The 15,127-nt window shown below is 37.3% G+C and overlaps 1 protein-coding gene across 18 annotated transcripts in view; it reads right to left on the bottom strand.

The window, feature by feature from the left end:
• The window catches only part of IFT25 (intraflagellar transport 25), a 70,161-nt gene that overhangs the window by 48,001 nt on the left and 7,033 nt on the right, over positions 1-15,127 (bottom strand). For 9 of the 18 annotated variants that reach the window (XM_060140012.1, XM_060140007.1, XM_060140010.1 and 6 more), the window contains exon 2: positions 7,004-7,116. In XM_060140012.1, coding sequence (XP_059995995.1) covers positions 7,004-7,101 — 98 coding nt within the window. In that variant the 5' untranslated portion in view covers positions 7,102-7,116. Of the gene's footprint in view, positions 1-7,003; positions 7,117-7,814; positions 7,886-12,518; positions 12,608-15,127 lie in introns of all 18 variants that reach the window. The other 9 variants (XM_060139999.1, XM_060140006.1, XM_060140004.1 and 6 more) reach the window with 2 other exon arrangements.

The following is a 15,127-nucleotide window of genomic DNA, read 5'->3' as shown; positions in this document are numbered from 1 at the left end:
TTCTTTCATTTCTGGTACTAGTAACTTGCATTTTCTCTTTTTATTTTAGTCAGTCTTGCTAGAGGTTTATAACTTTTATAAACCTTTTCACATAGTCAACTTTTGGCTTTGATAATTTTTTCTGTCTATTTTCTATTTCATTGATTTCTGCTCTTACCTTTGTCATTTATTGTCCTCTACTTTCTTTTGGTACAATTTGTTCTTTGTTATCTAGCTTCCTAAGGGAGAAATTTAATTATTGTTTTTTGTTGTTTTGTTTTGTTTGCGGTACGCGGGTCTCTCACTGTTGTGGCCTCTCCCGTTGTAGAGCACAGGCTCCGGATGCACAGGCTCAGCGGCCATGGCTCATGGGCCTAGCCGCTCCGCGGCACGTGGGATCCTACTGGACTGGGACACGAACCAGCGTCCCCTGCATTGGCAGGTGGACCCCCAACCACTGCGCCACCAGGGAAGCCCTAATTATTGGTTTTAAAACATTCGTTTTTTGGGGGGGGGGGCTGTGTTGTGTCTTTGTTGCTGCGTGTGGGCTTTCTCTAGTTGCGGCGAGCAGGGTCTACTCTTCATTGTGGTGCGTGGGCTTCTCATTGCAGTGGCTTCTCTTGTTGCTCCGCGTCAGCTCTAGGCGCGTGGGCTTCAGCAGTTGCAGCACATGGGCTCAGTACTTGTGGCACACGGTCTCTAGGGCACACAGGCTTCAGTAGTTGCGGTGTGTGGGCTCAGTAGTGGTGGCACGGGGGCTCAGTAGCTCTGCGGCATGTGGGATCTTCCTGACCAGGGATCGAACCCATGTCCCCTGTGTTGGCAGGTGGATTCTTAACCACTGTGCCACCAGGGAAGTCAGAATATTTATTTATTTGGCTGTGCCAGGTCTTTGTTGTGGCATGCAGGATCCTTAGTTGTGGCATGCGGGATCTTTTAGTTGTGGCATGCAGAATCTTTAGTTGTGGCATGTGGAATCTTTAGTTGTGGCATGCGGGATCTTTAGTTGCGGCATGTGGGATCTTAGTTGTGGCATGTGGGATCTTTAGTTGTGGCTTGTGAACACTCAGTTGCAGCATGTGGGATCTAGTTCCCTGACGAGGGATAAAACCCGGGCCCCCTGAACTGGGAGCGTGGAGTCTTAGCTACTAGACTACCAGGGAACTTCCCATCTGTCAGTTTTTGCTTTATGTATTTTTAATAACGATTATGAGGTCAACGTACATTTAGATTGTTATTTCTTCTTGAGGAATTGATATTTTAACATTATAAAATGTCCCCTTTATATCTGGAAATACTCCTTATCTTATATTTTACTTTGTCTGATATGACTATAGCCACAGCCACCTTCTCATGCTTACTATTGATAGGGTGAATCTTTTTCATCCTTTTATTTTCAAACTATTCATGACTTTATATTTAAAGTACATCTCTTGCAGATACCATATACTTGGGTCTTTCATTTTTACCCAGTATAACCCTCTCTGCCATTTAATTGAAGTGTTTAGAATACTGGCATTTAATATAATTATTGATATGGTTGGGTTTAAGTCTTGCTATTCATTTTTATTTGTCCCTCCCATCTATTTTTTCTTGTACCATTTCTCCTTTCCTACCTACTTTAAAATATATATATATTTATTTATTTATTTTGGTTGCACCGGCTCTTAGTTGCAGCACGTGGGCTTATAGTTGAAGCATGCAGACTTCTTAGGTGCGGCATGCAGAATTCTTTGTTGCAGCATGTGAACTCTTAGTTGCAGCACACATGTGGGATCTAGTTCCCCTACCAGGGATCGAACCCAGGCCCCCTGTATTGGGAGCGTGGGGTCTTACCCACTGGACCACCAGGGAATTCCCTCCTTTCCTATCTACTTTTGAGTGAATCAACAAAAGTTTTAATGCTGCTTAATTCCTTTATTAGTTATTTAACTATACCTCTTATTTTTAGTGGCTGCTCTCAAGGTTATCAAACCTCATGACAGCCAATTTGCACTGAACTCCACTTTTGTGCCATTGTTTTAATATATTTTATACACACATATATAATAAATCCCAAAATACAAAATGTTTTTTGCCATTAAGTGGTTAGCTGTCTTTCAAAATTATTAAAAGAGGGCTTCTCTGGTGGTGCAGTGGTTGAGAGTCCGCCTGCTGATGCAGGGGTGCGGGTTCGTGCCCCGGTACGGGAGGATCCCACGTGCCGCGGAGCGGCTGGGCCCGTGAGCCGTGGCCGTTGGGCCTGCGCGTCCGGAGCCTGTGCTCCACAAAGGGAGAGGCCGCAGTGGTGAGAGGCCCGCATACCACAAAAAATTTAAAAAAAATTATTAAAAGAAAAGATAGTCTTTTATATTTACTGAAATATTTACCATTTCCAATGCACTTACTTTCTTCCTGAATGTTTGAATTTCTATCTAGTATTTTATCATTTCAACCTGCAGAACTTTCTTTAGCATTTCCTGTGATGCAAGTCTGTTTGTGGTAAGTGAAAAGTCTTTCTTATATCCTATATTTTTTAGTGATATTTTAACTAGACACAGAATTCTGGGTTGACAGGTTTGTTTGTTTCTCTTTTTTCTCCAGCATTTTAAAGATATGATTCCATTGTCACCTGAATTCCATTGCTTGTGATGCAAAGTTGGCTGTCACTGGTACCACTGTACCCCTGTATGTAATGTATTTTTTTGCTCCAGTTGTTTAAAAATTTTTTTCTCTATCTTTGTTTTTCAGCAGTTTGGCTATGATATGGTCTGTTATTCATCCTGCTTGGGGTTTGCTGAGTTCCTTGGATCTGTGAGTTGGTATTCTTTAATAAAACTGGGGAAAATTCAGCCAAAAAGTAGAAACAATTCCGATATCCATCAATTGATAAATGGGTAAATAAAATTTGCCATATACATACAATGGAATTATTTGGCAATAAAAATGAATGGAGCACTGATACATACTACAACATGGATGAGCCTTGAAAACATGTAAGTGAAGGAAGGCAGTCCAAAGACAACATATGTATTATTCTATTGATATGAATGTCTGGATAAGCAAATCTGTAGGGACAGAAAGTAGATCTGTGGTTGTCTAGGGCTCATGGGGATAGGGGATGACAATGAAAGTGTGTGCGGTTTCTTTTTGGGGTGCTGAAATGGATTGTGCAAATGGCTGCATAACTCTGAATATGCTAGAAGCCACTGAATTGTATATCTTAAATGGTTGAATTTTATGGTATGAGAATAATATGTCAATAAAGGTGTTACAAAAAAGAAAAAAACAGAATCCAGGTCTCTAACTCACAATTCTTGATTTTTTTATACTATGCTTACTATTTCACAATTTCTTTTTATTTATATTTATATGGTTTAAAATTTTATTTATTTAAATAAATTAAACAATTTTTACTTGCCCTATGTTTTTTCTTGTGTGCTTTTAATGAACATGATCAAAGTAATAACATAAAGATATATAGAGATGCACTTGGATTTTAAAATAACTGAATTCCTATAATTAAGTAAAATGAAGTCATCAAAATAGTAGTTTCCTTTAAAACAAGGCCTTATAGCCATTCACTGTTCAACATCTATCATCTCATGTGATAATAAAAAAAGTCATGTAATTTTTTCACAACTCTGAGGTAGTCAGGGAAGGTGGTATTATCCCCACTTTTCAGACCAGGAAACTGAGGCTCAAAGAATAACACATATATTCTTAGCCCAAAGTAACACACATAGTTCACTTACCCAGGAATTTTAACTGTAAATCTCTCATTCTTTTACATTATGCCAAAGGAACCAATTCTCTCTCTCTTCTACTTTTTCTAACTCATTTTTTTTGTGTAAAATTTTTCTCCTTTTTCATTGACATGTTAAATACCAGGGGTCAAAAGTAGAGTCAAGAGGAAGTAGAAATATAATCACTTTTTAAAACTCTATTTCTGAGGAAATTGAGAATTCGGAGCACTATCCATTAGGGGCAAATTTATAGCACTGTTTTCTCCAAATAATTCTATTGTTATTTCCATTTAGATAAATCAACTTATGAGCAAAGAATAAATTTTACTATCTACTATATAAAATCTAATTGTGTTTGTTGGAAATGCATATGAATTAAAAGTCTCTGATGTGCTCTGTTCAGTTTATTGGGTCAGTAACTACTTTACTCCATATAGTTTTCTGTATTAAGGGTTTTGGTCTAATCTAAAAAATATTATGTACTTATTCATTAGTATGGACTGATAAAGTCTAAAGTATTATGTTACGTATAACAGCCAATTTTAATGATCTATAAACATATTCCCTTGAAAGAAAGGTCACCAAAAGGGTGTAAGGTAAATTGATCTTGCCTTGAAAATTTGATTTATCTCCAATCAAAGACAAGGAGTATTTTTGGAAAGATCTCTATTTCTGGCAAATGATTTAAGGTACATCTCTATAGGTCTGTGATCCTCATAGCAGTTCCCACATTTATATCTCTACTCTAAGGCAGAGTGAGATAAATAACTATTACCTGAATTTCAGGAAATAAAAAACTAAGAAGGATTAAGAGGCACATATATTAAGTTTTTTGTTCAAACCTTAAGTTTTAGAAACTGGGAGTTAGAAGACATGAGTGTTAGTTTTGATTCTGACACTTGCTTATCTGTATGATTTTGAGTAAGTCACTTTACCTCTAATCATTTTTTTCATCATCTTTATAATGAGGGTGAAAATACTTTTTTTTTGGCCTCTTACTCCCCAAGCTTACTTTGAGGGTCAAATGACATAACATCTATAAAACTATAAAGCCCTATGCAAATATATATTAACAGATGCATACATGTATGTATGTATGTATATGTGTACATGTTTGAGTGTATATATGACTAATCTTTGATGGTCTAATTCACAAGCTACTCCACAAATATTTTAAGACACTGTGGAGTCAAAGATGAAGTCATAGTCTCTGACTTCTAGAAATTTCCAGTTGAGAGGGGAGACATACATTAAAAATAAATAATTATATAATAAAGGAATAAATAAGATAATAGAGGTATATATATCAAATTCTACTGGAGCCCACCAAAAAGGGAAACTATCCTACCTGAGGGAAAGGGACAGATGTCAGTCAGAGAGGAGGTAAGAACTGGGCTTAAAGGAACAGGTCCAATTGCTAGAATTTTATACAGATACGTGGACCTCACAATAGAACACAAAGAGCCACGAGATCTACGTTACAATTGGCTCTGCCTTCAATAGTTAAAACTAGTACCTGACCTCTTTAGATCTCTCTTACCACAAGTCTAAATGAAAGGTTTCAATAAGATGAACTCATAAGTCCTTCCAGCTCTAAAATTATATGATTCTATGAGTCAAACTCAGATCACTGTACAAATACCAAGAAAGAGAATTCAGGAGGGTAATAAAATTGCCAGAACTATTAAAAAAGGAGTTTTTCTTGGGTGGACTTGGAGGGTATTTGCTTAATGAAATAAGTCAGACAGAGAAAGACAAATACTGTATACCACTTATATGCAGAATCTAAAAAATAAAACTAGTGAATATAATAAAAAAGAAAGAGACTTACAGATAAGGGGAAAAAACTAGTGGGGAGAGGGAAGTGGAGAGGGGCAAGGTAGGGCTGGGGGACTAAGAGGTACAAACTACTATGTATAAAATAATTAAGCTACAAGGATATATTGTACAACACAGGAATTATAGCCAATATTTTATAATAACTATAAATGGAGTATAACCTTTAAAAATTGTGTATTGCTACAGCGTACACCTGAAACTTACATAATATTTAAGAAAGCCCGCGCTCAGCAATGAAGACCCAACACAGCCAAAAATAAAGAAATTAAATAAAGAAATTAAAAAAAAAAAGGATCAAAACCCTAAATATACACAACTGAATTAGCTCCAGGAATGGTACTAAAGTAAAGCAACTATACTTCAATTTTTTAAAAAAATTTTTTGGCTGCGGCATGCAGGAACTTACTTCCCCAACCAGGGATTGGACCCGCGCCCCCTGTAACGGAAGTGTAGAGTCTTAACCACTGGACCACCAGGTAAGTCCCACATACCTCAATTTTTTTAAAAAAGAAGTTCTTCCATTAACTACTTTTTTCCTGGAATTTAAAAGTCTGAGAATGATATCTATCCCTACCTAGAATAAGCTCTAGCACAGTGAAGAGTGGTGACTGGAATATCAAGAAGCTGAGAACCAAACAATGCAGGTGGATAGCAAGAAGCGAAGCATTCAGTTCAGCAAAGATGTTGCTTAGACCAGAAAGAAGATAGGCAGTACATAGTAAGTCATACTGTTTATATTCCTATTTACCAAGAAAAACTTGGAATAAAACCATAACCAGATATTAAAATGTATACTTCCATAAAATGAGGTAGCTGTTGTTTGAAGTTTTGCCTTGTTAGACCACATCTTTAAAAACTATTTTTCTAAAAAGTTCAGTTTAGGAATTCATAAAGAAAAGGATCAGGGACTTCCCTGTTGGCACAGTGGTTAAGAATCCACCTGCCAATGCAGGGTACATAGGCTCGAGCCCTGGTCAGGGACGATCCCACATGCCGTGGAGCAACTAAGCCCATGTACCACAACTACTGAGTCTGTGCTCTAGAGCCCACACACCACAACTACTGAACCCGCGTGCCACAACTACTGAAGCCCACACACCTAGAGCCCGTGCTCCGTAATGAGAGAAGCCACCGCAATGAGAAGCCTGTGCACCGCAACTAAGAGTAGCCCCCGCTCGTCACAACTAGAGAAAGCCCGCGCGCAGCAATGAAGACCCAACACAGCCAAAAATAAATTAAATAAAGAAATTTTTTAAAAAAAGGATCAAAACCCTAAATATACACAACTGAATTAGCTCCAGGGATGGTACTAAAGTGGGTAGTCAGGTAATTTAGTTCACCAGACATTTATTAAACTATGTTTAACAGTGCTAGTTGTTGTAAAACACATAATCTCAGTACTCAGGGGGTTCACTGACTTAATATTAAGACTTTAAGGAAGAAAGAACAGTAACTCTTACCCATCAATTATATTTTCAGGTGGGTGTTTTTCATCACTTGATGTAGCTAAAATCACTTCAGTCCCTTCAGAGCTCAAACAAACATCAATGTTTCTCATCTTAAAGTATTTAACCTGCAAGGAAAACAAAACAGAACAACAAAAGCAATCTTTTTATTCTCTGAATTTTATCTTGAGCAAAGGAAGAGAGAGAAAGCCTGTTGCCTAGCACAAAGCTTACCAACCAAATTATTCAACAAGTGGGAAGGACTCTTAACATATTTACTTAGGTAAACTTCTGACCTCTCCCAGGGATAATCTGTGAGATATGAGTATTTGCACTACTCTACTCCACAAAAGAAGTCCCTGACACCAACATAATTTTTCTGTTTCTAAAATTAAAACCCTCAACAATTATATGGAAACAGTTAATACGCTAGAGTGACATGACTTAGTAGGTAAGTTTTTAAAAAGTGTTTATATAGTTATAATTCAGAAATTTAAAAAAATGAAGAGTATAAAAACAGACGCTTTGTAACTATTTATCCATACACTTATCAATTGAAATAGCAAGCAATATTATTTAAATCTTAAAAAATACTTTATGATCGGTATTTTTTTTTTGAGCAGAAATGTGAAATGAAAGAAGATAACTTTTCACTTATTTTTAAAGTCTAAATCAGTCACTTGGTTCATGAACTTAAACACATTTCTGTTGGAGAGTAATATTTTAAGTCTGATAAAAAGCATATGAAAAGATATTGTTGAGCTCTACTATGAACCCTGGAGGGTAAGACACAAGGAAGACCATAGAAGATTACATCAGAACTCACTCTTCTCCTTGATCTACTGGTGATAAGGCACAAACCAAAATATAGATGCAAAGTGATGGGGAAAGCTGTATCTATAAAGAATTAAAAGATGAAGAGTGTTTGGAAAAGGAAGAAAGGCTTCTAATACACCTCATAGCCTAGCCCCAGTCTAACTTAAAAAAAAAAAAAACTATTTCAAATAAACAAACAAGGTAGAGCGAATATTACACTTACTAAACAGCTGTGTACTGACTTCCCAGATTTGATGTTAACATTTTTCCATAGGTACTTTTTTTTTTAAAGAAATAAGTAGCCCCTTACTGTCCTTATTCTCTTCCTTGCCCAGTGGTAACAGCTATTCTGAAATTGGTGAATAACCTTCCTATATTTTTATTTATTTATTTATTGGCCAAGTCACGCAGCATGTGGGATTTTAGTTCCCCAACCAGGGATTGAACCCACCCACTGCAGTGGAAATGCAGAGTCTTAACCATTGGACAGCCAGGGAAGTCCCTGACTATAGTTTTATACTTTTACCATATATGTATCAATATGTACTGTTCTTTTAAAACTTAGATGTTTTCACAGTGTATATACCCCTTGCTACTTGCTTTTTTCATTCAATATTATGTTTTCAAGATTTTACTATGTTGATACATGTAAATCTACTTTATTCATTTTAACTGCTGTAAGGTATTTCTCCATTTCTCTAATGATGGATATTTAGGTCTGTTTCCAATTTTTTGCTATTATAAACAAATTTGCAATGCACATCCTTGTGCATCTATCCATTGGCAAATGTAGGAGATCTTTATAATAAAGAGTATCTTTCTTTGTAGAAGTAGAATTGTAAAAATTTAGAATCAATGTATCTCCAAGTCAATAATTGATCTATTTGATCTCTAAATTATAACAATTTAAATTACCATTAGCAGTGTATGAAACTTTCTGCTCCCTCATATTCTCACCAATTGTTGATATTGTTAGACATTTTAGCTTTAGTCAATCTCATTGGTGTGAAATGGTATCGCAATAAGGTTTTATTTTTCTTTTTAAAATAAATTTATTTATTTTTGGCTGTGTTGGGTCTTCATTGCTGCATGCGGGCTTTCTCTAGTCACGGCAAGTGGGGGCTACTCTTCATTGTGGTGCGTGGGCTTCTCATTGCGGTGGCTTCTCTTGTTGTGGAGCACAAGCTCTAGGCACACGGGCTTCAGTAGTTGCAGCATGTGGGCTCAGTAGTTGTAGCTTGTGGGCTCTAGAGTGCAGGCTCAGTAGTTGTAGTGCATGGGCTTAGTTGCTCCGCAGCATGTGAGATCTTCCTGGACCAGGGATCAAACCCATGTCCCCTGCATTGGCAGGCGGATTCTTAAACACTGTGCCACCAGGGAAGTCCTCAATAAGGTTTTAATTTGTATTTCCAGGATTACTAGTGAGGCTGAATACCTTTTCATGTTTATGGGCTATTCAGGCCTCTTCTTCTCTTATTTGCTTTTTCTTATCCTTTGCTCATTTTCTATTGGGTTGCTTTTTCTCCTTCTGTCCTTTTCTTTTTGATTTGTAGAAAAATTTAAAACAAAATAACCTGTATACAAGTCCTTTGTTATAGCATTGCAAATATCTTCTATTCTATAGCTTGATTTTTCTTTTTAACTTTGTTTTTTTGTGCAAGAGCTCCTCCCCCACCATACACACTTTCTTTTTTGTTTTTGAACTATAACACACATAGAGAAAAGAACACAAATCATAAGTATATGGTACAATAGATTTTCACAAAGTAAACACACCCAGGTAACCACCACCCAAGTAAAGAGACAGAACATCACCAGCATTTGAGACAAGCCCTTCTTACGACCCCTCCTAGTCACTACCCCTCTCTCCTTCCCAAAGGTAGGTGGTTCTTATTTCTAATCTACAGATTAATTTCACCTGAACTTCATGTACATGGAAATAATACAGTTTGTACTCATTTGTATCTGGCTTCTTTCACTCATCATTATGTGTTTGAGATTTATCCATGTTGTTATGTATAGCAGAGTTGAAGTGCAACTAAGTAACCCAGCCCCCACCCAGCTCAACTCTTAATCAGATCAAGGAAATCAACCCCTAAGTGGAGTTTCACAGGAAACTGGGTGTGAGCTAAAAAGCAAAGAAAGATTTCTACGGTCTTGGGTACTTAGATCCCAAAGCCCTGATGAAGGAAAGAACTGATCTCACTCTCAAATATGTGAAATCAGAGGTAAACTGAAACAATTTAAATAAAACTACAACTCATTACAATCCCAGCATAACCCCTAGTTGGACTGAAATGATCTGCCCCTTATCCTAGCTAGCAGACAAAGAAAATCGTGTGTTCTCTCTGGGAAAAAAACATTATCTACTTCAGTGTCTACCATTCTTTTAAACACAATGTCAAACATGCAAAGTCATCTGAATAGCACAAGGAATTATAGCCATTATCTTTTAATAACTTTTAGTGGAGTATAATCTGTAAAAATACTGAATCACTATACTGTACACCTGAAATTAAGATAATATTGTAGAGAAACTATAGTTCAATAAAAAATTTAAATATAAAAATTTTTTAAAAATTAAAAACTTAAAAAAAAGTCATTTGAAGCAGATCTACAGATGACCCAGGTGCGGGAATTATAAATTGATTAAAGAATTCAGTGAAAAGATGGACAAAATGGGTGAACAGAAAGGGAATTTTAGCAGAGAAATGGAAACTATAAAAAAGAACACAGTAGAAATTCTAGAACTGAAAAATACCAAATCTGAAATAAAGAATTCATTAGATGGGTTTAACATCAGATTGGACACAGCACAAGAAGAGGTCAGTGAATTTAAAGATAGGTCAATAGAAATAATCCAAAATGAAACAGAGGGGAAAAAAATGAAAATAACAGAGCATCATATACCTGTGAAACAATATCAAACTAATCTGAAATACATGTAACTAGAATCCCAGAAGGAGAGGAGAAAGAGAATAATATAGAAGGATAATTTAAGGAGATATGGCTGAAAATTTTCCAAAATCTATGAAAGACATAAACCGACAGATCCAAGAAGTTCAGTGAACCATAAGTTGCATAAGTACAAAGAAGATCCCACCTAGGCACACCTTAGTCAATTGTTGAAAATTAAAGAAAAAAGTTAAAAGCAGTCGAGCAAAAAACACCTTATATGCAGAAAAACAAGAAGAATCAAAACTGACTTATCATTAACAGTGGAAGCCAAAAGAAAATGGAATGATGTCCTTGACATGCTGAAAGAAAAAATACAGAATCCTATACCCAGCAAAAATATCCTTAAAAAGTGAAGGCAGGGACTTCCCTGGTGGCGAAGTGGTTAAGAATCTGCCTGCCAATACAGGGGACATGGGTTTGATCCCTGGTCCAGGAAGATCCCATGTCCATGGAGCAACTAAGGCCGTGCGCCACAACTACTAAGGCTGCGCTCTAGAGCCCATGAGCTACAACTAATGAAGCCCACATGCCCTAGAGTCCGCGAGCTGCAACTACTGAAGCCCGCGCACTCTAGGGCCTGCCTGCCACAACTACTGAGCCCGTGCGCCTACAGCCCATGCTCTGCAACAAGAGAAGCCACTGCAATGAGAAGCCCGTGCACTGCAACAAAGAGTAGCCCTTGCTTGCCGTAACTAGTGAAAGCCCGCATGCAGCAACGAAGACCCAACACGGCCAAAAAAAAAGATGAAGGCAAAATAAAGACAAACAAAAACTGAAAGTATTTGTTACCAGTAGACCCACAGTACAAAAAATATTAAATGAAGTACTTTAGGCTGGAGGGATATGATTACAAGCTGAATCCTGGATCTGTGGGAAGGAATGAAGAGCACTGGAGATGGCAAATATATTGCTAACATAAAAGAATATTCTTAAAATTTATTTAAGAGGCTACTGAGTAGGGGACTTCCCTGGCAGTCCAGTGGTTAAAACTCTGCACTTCCACTGCAGGAGGCACAGGTTTGATCCCTGGCCAGGGAACTAAGACCCCACATGCTGCGTGGTGTGGCCAGAAGAAAAAAAAAGAAAAAAAAGACTACTGACTAAAGTGAAAACAATATCAATGAATGGTAGAAATTTAATAGATGTAGAAGTAATAAATATAATAACACAAAAGGCAATAAAAAAGTAAATGACACTGTGTTTTCTGTGAAGTACTTTTGCAAAGTTCTTATGTTGAACATGAAGTGATATGCTATTAATTCAAAGTAGAGTAAGATAGTAAGGATGGGGTGGAGTCAAGATGGCATACTAGGAGGATACGGAATTCGCGTCTCCTCACATCTAGGGCACTTACGAGGCACCAGTGAGGGACCGTGGACACCTAAGGGGATGGGAAGAACCCCCAGCGACTGGCTTGCGGGATCTTGGTCCCCAGGCCAGAGGTCAGGCCCATGCTCCTGTGGTGGGAGCTCTGAGTCCAAACTGCTAGACTAACAGAGAACCTCAGACCCCAGGGAATATCAATCGTAGTGAGGCCTCCCGGAGGTCCTCATCTCAGCACCAAGACCCAGCTCTACCCAACTGCCTGCAAACTCCAGTGCTGGATGCCTCAGGCCAAACAACCAGTAAGACAGGAATACAGCACCACCCATCAAGAGAACAAAAAAAATGAAATGACAAATAAATACATTACAGATGAAGAAGCAAGGTAAAAACCTACAAGACCAAATAAATGAAGACAAAATAGGCAACCTACCTGAAAATGAATTCAGAGTGATGATAGTAAAGATGATCCAAAATCTCAGAAACACAATGGAGAAAATACAAGAAACATTTAACAAGGATCTAGAAGAAGTAAAGAGCAAACAAACAGTAATGAAAAACACAATTACTGAAATTAAAAATACTCTAGAAGGAATGAGTAAGAGAATAAATGAGGCAGAAGAACAGATAAGTGAGCTGGAAGATAAAATGGTGGAAATAACTGCCAGGGAGCACAAAAAAGAAAAAAGAATGAAAAGAATTGAGGAGAGTCTCAGAGATCTCTGGGACAACATTAAATTCACAAACATTCGAAATATAGGGATCCCAGAAGAAGAAGAGAAAAAGAAAGGTTCTGAGAAAATATTTGAAGAGATTACAGTCGAAAACTTCCCAAACATGGGAAAAGAAACAGTCACCCAAGTCCAGGAAGCATAGAGAGTCCCATATAAGATAAACCCAAAGAGAAACATGCTGAAACACATACTAATCAAACTATCAAAAATTAAATACAGGGCTTCCCTGGTGGTGCATGGTTGAGAGTCTGCCTACCGATGCAGGGGACACGGGTTCGTGCCCTGGTCTGGGAAGATCCCACATCCTGCGGAGCAGCTGGGCCCGTGAGCCATGGCTGCTGAGCGTGCGCGTCTGGAGCCTGTGCTCCGCAACAGGAGAGGCCACAACAGTGAGAGGCCCGCATCCCGCAAAAAAATAATAATAATAAAAAATAAAAATAAAATAAAATAAAGACTGTTACAAGAGATAAGGACACTACATAATGATCAAGGGATCAATCCAAGAAGAAAACATAACAATTATAAATATTTATGCACCCAATATAGGAGCACCTCAATACAAAAGGCAAATGCTAACAGCCATAAAAGGGGAAATTGACAGTAACACAATAATAGTAGGGGACTTCAACACCCCACTTTCACCAATGGACAGATCATCCAAAATGAAAATAAATAAGCAAACACAAGCTTTAGATAACACATTAAACAAGATGGACTTAACTGATACTTATAGGACATTCCAACCAAAAACAACAGAATACACTTTCTTCTCAAGTGCTCATGGAACATTCTCCAGGGTAGACCATATCTTGGGTCACAAATCAAGCCTTGGTAAATTTAACAGAATTGAAATCGTATCAAGTATCTTTTCTGACGACAACACTCGCTCTGATACTAAATAATAATTACAGGAAAAAAAACTAAAAAAATACAAACACATGGAGGCTAAACAATACATTACTAAATAACCAAGAGATCACTGAAGAAATCAAAGAAGAAATTAAAAAATACCTAGAAACTAATGACAATTAAAACACGACAACCCAAAACCTATGGGATGCAGCAAAAGCAGTTCTAAGTGGGAAGTTTACAGCAACACAATCTTACCTTAAGAAACAAGAAACATCTCAAACAACCAACCTAACCTTACACCTAAAGCAATTAGAAAAAGAAGAACAAAAACCCCCCAAAGTTGGCAGAAGGAAAGAAATAATAAAGATCAGAAATAAATGAAAAAGAAATGAAGGAAACAATAGCAAAGATCCATAAAACTAAAAGCTGGTTCTTTGAGAAGATAAACAAAATTGATAAACCATTAGCCAGACTCATCAAGAAAAAAAGGGAGAAGACTGAAATCAACAGAACTAGAAATGAAAAAGAAGTAACCACTGACACTGCAGAAATACAAAGGATCATGAGAGATTACTACAAGCAACTATATGCCAATAAAATAGAAAACCTGGAAGAAATGGACAAATTCTTAGCAATGCACAAACTTCTGAGACTGAACCAGGAAGAAATAGAAAATATAAACAGACCAATCACAAGCACTGAAATTGAAACTGTGATTAAAAATCTTCCAACAAACAAAAGCCCAGGACCAGATGGCTTCACAAGCGAATTCTATCAAACACTTAGAGAAAAGCTAACACCTATTCTTCTCAAACTCTTCTAAAATATAGCAGAGGGAGGAACACTCCCAAACCCATTCTATGAGGTCACTATCACCCTGATACCAAAACCAGACAAAGATGTCACAAAAAAAGAAAACAACAGGCCAATATCACTGATAAACATAGATGCAAAAATCCTCAACAAAATACTAGCAAACAGAATCCAACAGCACATTAAAAGGATCACACATCATGATCAAGTGGGATTTATCCCAGGAATGCAAGGATTCTTCAATATACACAAATCAATCAATGTGATACACCATGTTAACAAACTGAAGGATAAAAACCATATGATAATCTCAATAGATGCAGAAAAAGCGTTTGACAAAACTCAATACCCATTTATGATAAAAACTCTCCAGAAAGTAGGCACAAAGGGAACCTACCTCAACACAATAAAGGCCATATATGACAAACCCACAGCCAACATTGTTCTCAAAGGTGAAAAACTGAAACCATTTCCGCTAAGATCAGGCGCAAGACAAGGTTGCCCACTCTCATCACTATTATTCAACATAGTTTAGGAAGTTTTAGCCACAGCAACCAAAGAAAAAAAAAATAAAAGGAATCCAAATCAGAAAAGAAGTAAAACTGTCACTGCTTGCAGATGACATGATACTATACATAAAGAA

The sequence above is a fragment of the Lagenorhynchus albirostris genome, chromosome 2 (genome assembly GCF_949774975.1).
Source record: "Lagenorhynchus albirostris chromosome 2, mLagAlb1.1, whole genome shotgun sequence".
In the NCBI taxonomy this organism is placed as follows: Eukaryota; Metazoa; Chordata; class Mammalia; order Artiodactyla; family Delphinidae; genus Lagenorhynchus; species Lagenorhynchus albirostris.
The sequence above is the reverse complement of the archived record's forward strand: the minus strand, read 5'-3'. Positions and strand labels throughout refer to the sequence as shown.